Here is a 12,185-nt window from a genome sequence, read left to right as displayed (position 1 = left end):
AAAATACCCCCTCTATTGATCTGCTGAATATTCTATTTCATAAAACTGGATGATTTAAGCCTTTTCCCGGAATTTCTGTAACCTTTCACTTATGGATATTCTGCGAATAGCACATAAGCACCAGTGTATAAACGTACCCTGAGTGTCTCTCTCCAGCATTCCTGCTGTAGTTACAACAGGAGAACCTTCAAGCAATTTCCTGCCTTTGGGTTGTTTCCTCAGCTTTTTTCAAATCTCAATTGTCTGAAATATTGAGCAACCTTAATTTCCATTCTAAAAATGCCTTCATTGACTAACTTTTATATAAAATAAAAACTGGCACACTTAACACAGCTTGACCTAATACTCTTGAAGTTTGAATCCAAGACAACATCTCCCAACAATGAATTTTTCTTTGCAATTGTCACTTAATGTGCAGTGGTGTTACTGTACCAATTATACCACAGAGAGAAATTAAATTGCACCAGTGCGAATATATGAAATGCTGCCTTTTGTGATATCAACCCTTCAATGTGCTCGCACTGCCAGAACCAGCAACAACAAACTAGTATTTTATTTGATTATTCAGATGTACCTCCTCCTGAGAGCGAATGTATAACTGCACAAATTCCAAGACATTGCTATGTTTTTCAGTATCTTTAAATGGACCTATTGAAAATTATATATTTACATACATAAACACCATTTATGCTTTACAGATATCCATATGGCAAATGCTATGATGTTTTTTTCAATGTTTAATCAACGAGTAGAGGCATTTTCCTGACTCCTTGTTCCATTTCTATGGAAATGCATTTTTTCCTATTCATGTATTCATATATCCTATTTTAATAAGACTGCAGCTTTCAATTAGTAGTAATCTGAATATTAAGAGTGTGTATTTTATTTTTTAAGACATTTCTTCTTAACTCTTAAAATTTATAGATAAAATAAATTATTATTGATTTTAAGATCTCATCAAATTAGATTATTAAGTTATAATTGAATTACTAAATTATACCAATAGATCCATAATTGCTGAAGTTTGAGACACCCTGATCATGCTTATTTAAAATATCTAGCATTGTTCCAGTTGAGAGTCAACCACACTGCTGTAAGTTTGGAGTCACATGTAGGCCAGACGGGGTAAGGATCGCAGTTTGCCTTCCCCCAAGGACATTAGTGAACTGGATGGGTTTTGTGACAATGGACACTTTATACCAAATTATTTGTTTTTCCTTTTGGAATTCAGATTCTGCCATCTGCCATTGTGGGATTTGTACCTGCATTACCCAGAGCATTACATGGGACTTTTGATTATTTGTCCAAAGACTACCATACATTATCTGATCGTGAGTGGAGTGTCCCCTGTCAGCTGATGATTCAGTATTTCATGTTGAACCCCATTTACAGGGAACACTGAGGGTAGATGCAGACATTCTCTTGGTGGGCTTCAGTGTCCATCACCAAGAGTAGCTCAGCAGCATCACTACAGACTATGTAGGCCAAGTGCTAAAGGACATAACTCTTAAGTTGGCAAAGAACGCGTGGATTGGTGGTACAGGTAAAGAAAGTTACAAAGCAATAGGAGTTAAGACCCAGTCCTTTTTCCACCCCATTCTTTTTTTCCAAACTATCAGGGGTGAAGCTGTTGCACTGTAAATATAAGTCTGTGTGAGACTGCAAAGCTTGAGAGGACAGCTGATTTTCCATTGTGTCCTGAGGAGAGCTGTTCTGTTCCATCTTGGCTATTCTTGTGAGATTATGATGTGGTTAGCTGCTCTGTGCACATTTCTTGAAGCTGAATTAGATCATGACTGCTGTGGCTCTGCCTGCTGTGAAGCCATACTATCTGAGTATTTCCTTGGCTCGTTGATGGAACCTTGTTAGAATGACTGAGAAATGCTTTCCCAATGGTACTGAGGGGTGAGATGACAACTTCCTACTCCCTGCTGCTAGTTGGATGACTGTTGACTGTCAAAGCTGGAAGGCTAATAGCAGGCTCTCCAGCACTAAATGAGCTGCAGTTTCCCAGGCAAGGGAATGTGAGGCCATTTCCATCTTGAGCACTCTTGACAAAAGACCACAAATGCCAGAATGCTGTTGTGGAGAGAAGCCCCTCCACAAAGCTGATTCCAGCTGTAGCTTAGAGATGGTGCATTGTGGTATTGGGATTCTCCAAGTGATTCTGGAAAGCTGCCCTCTCCCTGGACTGCAGCTGGGTGGTCACTTCCAGGCATTTGTCCTGCTCCTGGTGCTACGAGTGGCCCAAAGTTTCATTGGGAAATTCTAGCTCGCTACCAAGCAATGGTTTTAATTATCCATTTTTGAAGTGAAATAACGAGGTACCAGAAGGTCTGAACCGTCATCCAGGAAAATGGCCAGGGAGTTGGAATGTGGCACGAACCAACCAGCACTGAGTAATTCCACATCTGCCTGTTCTATTCCTGTCCTCTTCATATCAGTACCAGAGATCTGTCCTGTCTTCTAACGTTCTGGCAAATGACTGGCATCGTTGACAGTGAAGTGTGCTAGAAGAAGTGGGATTGAACCCATGGCCTTTACTGAACTGAGGCTGCATTGTGTTTTCATAGAGATACAGTAGTTTAAACTTGGTTGCAAACTAATTAGAAATTAGAACTGAACGGTATTTAAATCATAGATGCATAGTCATACAGCATGGAAACAGGCCCTTCAATCCAACTCGTCCATGCCGATCAGGTTTCCCAAACTAAACTAGTCCCACTTGCCTGAATTTGGCCCATATCCCTTTAAACTTTTCCTATTCATGTACCTGTCTAAATAACTTTTAAATGTTGTAATTGTACCTGCATCTGCACATTTTGCCCAACATCAGTGTCAGTTCTGAAGATGTCATGTCTGACTCAAAATGTCATGTCTATTACCCTCTCCAAAAGTGCTCCCAGACCTACTGAATTTCTCGCAGCATTTTCTATTTATATTTTAGATTTCCAGCATCCATTGTATTCTGAACATATGAACAAAGAACAAGTGTAGGCCACTTGGCACTTTGAGCCTGCTTTGGCATTCAATAAGATCATAACTGATCTCATTTTAACCTCAACTGTATATCCCTGATAAGTTTCCACAGCGTTGGTAATCAAGAATCTATCTACCTCTGCCTTAAAGATATTTAAAGATTCTGCATCCACTCCCTTTTAAGGAAGGGAATTCCAAAGGCACTCAACTCTCAGAAAATATGTTTTTTAAATGGCCACCCCCACCGCCTTATTTTTAAACTATCACCACCAGTTCTAGTTTCACACACAAGAAGAAACATGCTTTCAACATTCACCCAGTCAAGTCCCCTCAGGATCTTATGTTTTAATTAACTCCCCTGTGACTTTGCAGTATTCCAGAGGATACAGGGCTAAACTGCCTAGCCTTACTTCATAAGGCAATCTGCTTATTTCAGGTATTATTTTTGTAAAACTTCCCTGAACTGTTTACAATGCATTAACATCCTTCTGCAAGTACAGTCACCAGTACTATACATAGTACTCCAGAAGCAGCCTCACAAATGCCCTGTATAACTGAAGCATAATTTCCCTCGTACTAGGTCACCCAGATCTCTGTGCATCTCAGACCTCTGCAACCTCCCACCATTTAGACAATCTGCTGGTTTTTCATTACTGCTGCCAAAATGAACAATTTCACACTTTCCCATGGTTATACTCCATTTGCCAGATCTTTGCCCACCTACTTAACCTATCTATGTCCCTTTGTAGGCTCCTTATCTCCTCTTCACAACTCACTTTCCTACCTATCTTTTTGTCATCATCAAATTTAACTTACGTACCTTTAATCCCTTCTTCCAAATCATTTCCATAAATTATAAAGAATTGAGGCCCCAGCACAGACCCTTGTGGCATATCATTTGTGGCATACCATTTGTGACAACATGCCAACCTGCAAAAAAACCCACTTATTCCCCACATTTTTGCCTGTTAGCCAGCCAATCTTCTCCCCATTTGTTGACTCCTACAGTATTTGCTTTTACTTTCTACAAGAACCTTTGATGTGGTACCTAATGCAATGTCTTCTAGAAGTCTAGATACAATACATCCCACTGGTTCCCCTTTTATCCACAGCACAAGTTACTACTCAAAGAACTTTGCTTTTATATCAGTATCTCATGGTTAGACTGTATTGACGTCACTTCCTGTTATTGTTGTACACGTTGTTGTTCCAGACTGCAGGACTACTGCCCCCTCTTGGATTATGAAGTTCTTTATTTCTTAGAAAGTTGAGTTCTAAATGGCTTCTAACTGATTCCTTTGTATCGAATATGTATCCATAGTAACAGGAAAACATTCTGTGATGCAACAATCTGTGTTTAAAAAGTGTTCTAAACAGTAATTTGATATTAAGACATTTAAGTCTTGAAATGCTTTTGTAATCGAGTGCTGATGCATTGTAAGCAAAAGAGTACCTGTTTATTTGTAAATTATGTCCTGATTGTGACAGACCATTCACATTATGATGGCTTTTTCATGATAGTATCTGTCTACCTTGTGATTCGATATTTATGAATGCGAAAATCTGACAACTTAACAATATTTGAATGCACATCTGTGCCGCTGTTGGAGTTTTGAATGAGCACCCTGTGGGGCATGGACACAACACAAGATGCTACTGGTGATGTAGCATATAATTCAAAAGACTGGATTGATGTGCTAGGTATGTGCAATTAATGATGCAGTTACTAGTAACATAACAGATGTAGAGATTTTGCTTGAGATAAACTGATGCAAATAATTCACTGCAGGGAATGGGCTGTTGAAGAAGAAAATTCTAAAATATGGCAACGTTAAACTTGAAAGACCTGGAAAGGGACAGAATGTGAAAATCTGGGTGAAGATAATGCATGAAAATGGAGACGTCATACTGGGCCGCCAAAGGCTGTCATTCACCATAAATGGAACAGATGTCGTTAAGGTGGGTGAATGCATATCACTGGTATTCGATCAGCATGCCATTGCAAACAGACAGTTCAGCATTAGAACTTGCAGCTGTGTACATTATACATGTGCATGCTAAAGCGAACACTCTGATCAGTGAATACCCAACCATAACTGGTTAGGGTTTATACCACTGGGTAACTTCTATCTGTATAGCTTTAATACTTGGTTGTAAATAGTAGGTTAATTGATTAAACTAAATTGGGCGCCATGGTGGATCAGTGGTTAGCACTTCTGCCTCACAGCTCTAGAGACCTGGGTCAATTCTAGCCTCTGGCGACTGTATGGAGTTTGCACGTTCTCTCAGTCTGCATGGGTTTCCTCCCACAGTCCAAAGATAAGCAGGTTAGGTGGACTGCCCATGGGAAATGCAGGGTTACAGGGATAGGGTAGGGGGGTTGGTTTGGGTCAGATGCTTTTGGGAGGGGTGGTGTGGACTCAATGGGCTAAATGGCCTGCTTCCACACTGTAGGGATTGTATGAAACTCTTCTTCTCTGGAATCTGTGTAAAATTTACAGCATTTTGGCACATAATTCACATCTCTATAGTTTTAACTTGTATGGAATTTGCAGCCATTTTTCATTATTACGTGAAGGTATGAATTATAGTATATAGAAACGTCTGCAATTTAGAGCTGTGCATCTTCCAGCACCTTTTAATTCACATCTGCCCTTAACTCTTCCACTATGTGACCTTTACACAATGCTATAAATCATGTACTGCTTTCATAAGGTAGACAGATTATCACCTGAATATTATTACCCTTGGTTATAATTTATTTACCTGTCCATAATATACATACATGGTTGCAAATTACAATGATAATTCACAGCTGTCTGTAACTAATACCTGTGTTAACTCAGACCCATATTAATACAAGATCTGTATTAGATTACTTAGATTGGTATAGAAATTGCACTGAAGCCTCACAGCACTAGGGACCCGGGTTTGATTCCGCCCTTGGGTGATTGTTTGTCTGTGTGGACTTTGCATATTCTCCCTGTGTCTGTGTGGGTTTCCTCCCATAGTCGAAAGATGTGCAGGTTAGGTGGATTGGCCATGCTAAATTGTCCATGGTGTCCAGGGATGTGTGGGTTATGTGGATTAGTCATGGGAAATGGAGGCTTACAAGATAGGGGCGTGGGTCTGGATGGGATGCTGATCAGAAGGTTGGTGTTGGCTTGATGGGCCAAATAGCCTGCTTCCACACTGTAGCGATTCTATCAAGTACACTCGCTTTATCACGTTACTGATGGAATTTAATAAGCGCAGTGGGAGACTCAATGCCTGGTAACAAAGCAAGTGCCACCCATTCTTTTTGGGAACCCTAAGGGACTGAAGTCTCTAATTAGCAGCATGAACTCTGTTGTTGGGTCTCCCAGGTATATAGGGTACTTCTAGTTGCAAGATTGGGCAGAAATCCTGTTCCTTGGGGATGCCAGACAATCAGATGCAACAGTTTGCCATTCCTATCAGTGGCTGGCAATAGAAGTTTATTTTTAATCAACTGGTGCATACATATTTTGTAGCCTCCATGGCAGATGGGATTGAAACCTGGACCTTTCTGCTGTAGAGGTAGGAACACTACCACTGTGCCACTGAATCTCCAAAGGAGTTGTAGCTTGTGCCACGTTGCTGAATCTCTGGGCAGATAAATGAGTGCAGCCAGGTTTCTTCATTCACATGTGACATGTGGTAAGGGTGGTGTTCGTTGCTCATTTCTGATTATATATTGATCAGCCCAGGGGCTTGGGCAAGGTCAGTCAGCTGCTTTGGGTATTCAGGGAGGTGGGGGAGGCGGGGTGGGGGGGTCAGAACCTCTGCAGTCTTGTGTGCGGTCCATGATCAGCCCGGGGGTCCAATGTGAAAGTGCAAGGAATCATGGAAATTCAGTTGGGGGCATGGTTCAGTTAAGGGTCTGGTCAGTCAACATGGTAAGGTTATGCCAGAGGGCATGGTGAAGGTATGCGATGGCTTGGGATCCCTTGGGTCCCAATGCCCACTGGAAAATCCATTATATACCACAGAGTCCTCTTAGTCACTGAACGATGTGGACATTGGTGAGAAAGATGGACAGTGTGAAGCTTCACGAAGTGGAAAACAAGAAGTTCCTTTTTCCAAACCGCAGTTGAACAGAGATTCTTGCTAGTGAGCTAAAATTGGCTGATTTGAATGCATTATGATATTATTATTAATTATCCCTCAGCTGGGGATCTCTGTCGTGGGGCTGGGAGGCAACATCTAAGGGTGCAGAGGGGATAACTATTAGTGAAGGGGGCAACTCAATACGGAGGAGAGGAGGACAATAGAGCATGGAAGAGACGGGGGGTCATAAGAAGAAGGGTTCATCAACAGTCACTATCACCCTGGCTTTTATTGGAGGGGTGCATGGGGACAGAGCAGGACCATAAATATATGGCATGTTGGCTTGATATGCTTGGGGCTGAGGGGACAAATGAATGGTTAGGGAGACAGGCCATGGGAAAGTAGGGAAGATCAAAGTGGATGGGATTGACATGGAAGGTTTACCGAGAAGGGAAGGTGTCCATTTAGGGGTTCACCCAGTAAGAGGCTGAGCCTGACACACTCAAGTATGACCCTGGTTTCCGTCCACCATGCTGAAAATGTGTAATGGAGCTGAAAATAGCTGCCACTTCTCCCATGGTGGGTGGGGTAAGCATCTCGTTCTGTGAGGGAGAGGTCTGCACTTTGATATCCACAAGGTCCTGAAGTCCAGAGCTGGGACAGAGGGAGCCTGTTCTACAGTACCGCCTGTCAGCCTTGGGGTTTTGGTCAGGCAATCTCAGGGACATTTGTGTCCAGACAGCCCAGACCTGCTGAGTGCGTCCTGCCCAGAGGCAAGGTGTACCCTCCTCAGCTTGAACTCCTTGAGAGCTGAGGACAGCAGGAAGGGTGGAGGTGGAGGGTCCAGCCAACTCTGGAGCATCCTTAGAGGAGATTTCCAGGCTTGTCAGTGGTTCCTCTTTCTGCTGGGTGCCTCCTGGCACTGCCCTGCCTCCTCATGAGGAAGGGGCATGTAGAGTGAGGTCACTCATCTCCCTGTTGAAATGGCCAGGAGCTCTAATGGACCTGAAACTCTATGGCAGCACTAACTAGTCCATGGAGACAGACACTCACGTGCCAGAGGCAGCATGGTGCAAACAGCATTGCTTTACCCAGCGCTTGTAAACAAAGCTGTTCATTTCTACTTGTGTATTTGAATGAAATAGTTCATTGTTGGGGTCCTCTCCTGCCTGGAGCTGTGCATGGTCTCAAGTTGTCCTCTGAGTGCCAATGACCAGCTTGTGGAGACATGGCAGAGGTGTGCCCACCAGCAGGTGCTTCAAATTCTGATCAAGCTGAAGCACCCACCGAGGTACCAGTATCTGAGAGCACTGGAGATGCCACTAGTACCTACAGGAGACCAGAAAGAACATGTTGTGAACAAGGCATTGATTTTGGGTACATTGAGAGTACATTCACAGTAATGGGAGAGTAGCACATCAAAGGATAATGATTCTTACTTGGTTGCTGGCACAGGTATGTTTCAGAATCAGTGTGTGTGCAGTCTGTGCCCTCACTGGCCTCAACCACAATCCTCACGGGATGAGAAGCCGAAGGTCTGGCACCCTTCCGCCCATAACCGCCCTGGGCTCTCTTCTACTGGAATGGAACCAAAAGGGGGAACTGCCGAGATAAAAGTGGATGGGATAGCTATTCGCACTGGTGCAGATGAGGCAAAGATGCTGAGGTATCCCAAATGAGTGAGTAGGTGGTGCAAAGGCCATGCAGGGTCAGGGTTAGAGTTAGTCTGGGAGAATTATCTGGGTGATACCATGAGGGAAAATGTTGCATGAAATAGTGAGAATGGTAGACCACTGTGGGAGATAATTGCAGAGCAAAGTCAGTGGGAGTGTGAGGCAGCAGCAGACAGAAGATGGTGGCATTTGCCTTTTTGGAGCAGTGGAGGTCATTGACCTTCTTTCTGAATTGTTGCCCATTTTTTCACACTTGATACTGCATTGACCTGGGAGGCAACCTCGGACTGGGCTGGCAGAGTCTGGTATCATTGTCTCCTCGGTCAGCTTTAAGGTAACAGGATGGCCCTCCTCTGTACTTCCCCCATCCAGCAGGACATCCAGGATCCTGTCCACAAAGCAAGGCACCATATTACCTCCGTCTGATGTGCGGCAAATAGTACTAACTGTGCAAAGCATTTCCAGCCTGGTGCACAACTGCCTATTAAATATGGTGCTGGTGTTGAGAATCCCTGTATGTCCCAGCACTAGAGAATATGTCTGCCTGCACGGAGTGGGAGAAAACGCAGAGCATACGTTGTGAGGTGAATGTGGGAAGACAGCATGAGTTTAAAAAAAAATACTCATCATGCCTCGTGGAGAGAAACCCTCCATAAAATTTGTCAAAACTGACGCTTGGCTTGTTTATGATAAAAATCCACAATGTTATATTCTGAAGGAAATCTACATGGTTTGCATATAATTTAACCATTACCAAATGCTTTCATTGTGTCCTACAGGAAACTGTTCCATCAGTTAACCATTCCTCCATGTATTGTTTTTGTAATTTATCAGGAAAAAAAAAATGACATTTTAACACTATTGCCCTTTCCTTTCCAAGGCCCTGGAGCTCTGTGTGCCCCTTATGTACATACATGAAACAGCACTGATTCTCACTGATTCCAAATTCTGTTCTGGACGAGCTTCCAGGTAAGAATTCACATTACTTTTTTTTCATTGGATAACAGAGTTACATACGGCTTGGAGTCTGCATGATGCTGTAGATTCTGGTCAAATCACAAACAAGAAGGTGAAACAACTTTTCTGGATGTAGCTTGATCCCTGAGATTTAATTTCTTTGTATTTTGTATTACTTTCCACACTTAATTTGAAACAATAGTAGATTTCCTATAGCATTCTTTGGGTTGTACAGCACATTTTCAATGTTAAGTTCCTAAAAATGACAAGTTCTTTTCAGATCACCACTCTTGATCGGCAAATCTCAGTATCGGAGCTGCTTTAAACAGCAGAGATCAAAGGATAGTTGTAACCGCCTGTAAGTTTCAGGGTCCGGACTGACTTGCTTCGTCTTTTTAATTCATATTGCAACTGAGCACCTAGGTGATACAAACGATCGTAAATGGCATTCCATTAAGGACCAAGAAGGAGTGTGTGGGTGTGTCTCCCTTTTGTTAATGTGTGTCTCACTTTTCGTTAACTTTATCTTCAACAGCCTCATGCTCTAAATCCTGTGCTTTCTTTCCTGGTCTTTCTCATTGAATATGGAGAAAATATGGAGAAGAGCTATCTAAATTATACACAGTGTTAAGTTTCTTATGTTATTAGGATGGGCTCAAAGCTTTGAATCTGTTTTTAGTCATAGATTCACAGAATGATACAGCACAGAAACAGACCCTTCAGTCTAACTCGTCCGTGCTGACCAAGTTTCCCAAACTAAACTAGTCCCACGTGCCTGCGTTGTCCCATATCCCTCTAAACCTTTCCTTTATGTACCTGTCCAAATGTCTTTTAAATGTAACTGTACCTGCATCTACCACTTCCTCTGGCAGTTTATTCCACATACAAACCACCCTCTGTGTGAAAAAGTTGCCCCTCAGGTTCCTTTTTAAAATCTTTCTCCTCTCAACTTAAAAATATGCCAGCTAGTTTTGAACTCCATTACTCTAGGGGAAAGACCTTTGCTATTCACCTTATCTATGCCCCTCTATTTTATAAACCTGTATAAGGTCATACCTAAATGTATTTTTTTAAAGTGACATGGGTATTGCTGGCTGGACCAACATTTATTGTACATTCCTAGTTGCCCTTGAGAAGGTGTTGATGATCTGCCTTCTTGAGCCGCTGCAGTCCATGTGCTGTAGGTAGACCCACAATGCTGTTAGGGAATTCCTGGATTTTTAACCCAACAACAGTGAAGGAACAGTGATATATTTCCAAGTCCGGATCATGAGCGGCTTGGAGGGGAACTTGCTGAAGGTGGTGTTCCTATGGAACTCTGCTTTTCTTCTAGACGGGGCACATAGAGATGGACAATAAATTCAGGCTGTGTCAATGATCCTCCGATTACAAGAATAAATTTTGGGAGGGATTTTCTCCTTCCCAGAAACAGCAGGGCAAGAAGGGCAAATAATTGGGTTTGGTAGCACTGGAGAGAGACCTCGCCCCTTCTCACTACCTCCTCATTTAACCTTTGGACTGCAGCACATGGACTGTAGTGGTTCAGGAAGGCAGCTCCCCACCACCCTATCAACGGCACTAGGGACGGGCAATAAACACTGGTTCAGACAGCGACTCCCATATCCCACGAGTGAATGCATTTCAAAAAAACAATCTATGGGCAACCTTTCTGAATTCTACCAAGTCCTCAATTAATGACCACCTAAGGGCCCAAATCTGCCTTCCCAGCAAGCGGGAAAATAGCTGCCTTTCTGACAGGACAAACTGTTGTGGGAAGGCAGTTTGGAGCACCTCCTCCATTTGCCCCAGTTTTCGGGGAGCCATTGAAAACCAGCCCCTGCCCTTGCTTTGACCCCACATACCCCTTTCCCTGCGATTCCAACTTAATTTTGTGAAGCTACTAGCCAGGAATGTGACGAGTCAAAGTGTCTCCTTCAAGGGGCAGGCTTTCTTGCTGGCGGGGGAGAGGGGCTCATCTTTTAAAAACCCTCATCCCTACACTTGGAGTAAAAAGTGGAAGATTCCAGTCATAATGTTTTTTAACATAAAAACATCATTAAGTCAGACAATGGCCATTCAAAATGGAAAGACATCTACATTAAAGACGATACATAACTGAAATTTTTTTGTGTAAAGTCTCTGACTGTGCTATTGCTTATCTCTATTTCCTCTCAATAGTTAGGTGAGAAACTTAACCAGGTGTTTTATGCCACAGTCTTTTCATAATACAGGTGTTTAGTAGCATATGTAGATCACTTAGCCTCTCAAACCTGTTGTGGCATTTAATGCGACCACAGCTAATTTGTCATTTCACTTTCCATATACTCACCACGTGCTCCACTGCTTCCCTAACGAGGCCTCTTATTATCCAAGTCTTAATATACGCCAGAATCAGCTAGTTACTTCAATTTGAATTCAGACAATTCTATATTCTTGAATGCAACATTTTAGTATTCTGTTTTATGTGTATCTCCCAAGTGTTTTGTAGATCTCTAACACTGAAGAATT

General features: G+C 42.6%; 1 protein-coding gene across 1 annotated transcript in view; it reads left to right on the top strand.

The window, feature by feature from the left end:
* The first annotated feature begins 4,613 nt into the window (after positions 1–4,613).
* LOC109939110 (peptidyl-prolyl cis-trans isomerase FKBP8-like) overlaps positions 4,614–12,185 on the top strand; it is a 29,097-nt gene continuing 21,525 nt past the window's right edge. The window contains exons 1-3 of the mRNA XM_048611694.1: positions 4,614–4,680; positions 4,769–4,938; positions 9,601–9,689. Coding sequence (XP_048467651.1) covers positions 4,614–4,680; positions 4,769–4,938; positions 9,601–9,689 — 326 coding nt within the window. The remainder of the gene's footprint in view (positions 4,681–4,768; positions 4,939–9,600; positions 9,690–12,185) is intronic.

The sequence above is a fragment of the Rhincodon typus genome, chromosome 24, assembly GCF_021869965.1.
Source record: "Rhincodon typus isolate 14 chromosome 24, sRhiTyp1.1, whole genome shotgun sequence".
Taxonomy (NCBI): Eukaryota; Metazoa; Chordata; class Chondrichthyes; order Orectolobiformes; family Rhincodontidae; genus Rhincodon; species Rhincodon typus.
This window is presented reverse-complemented; position numbering and strand designations above follow the sequence as displayed.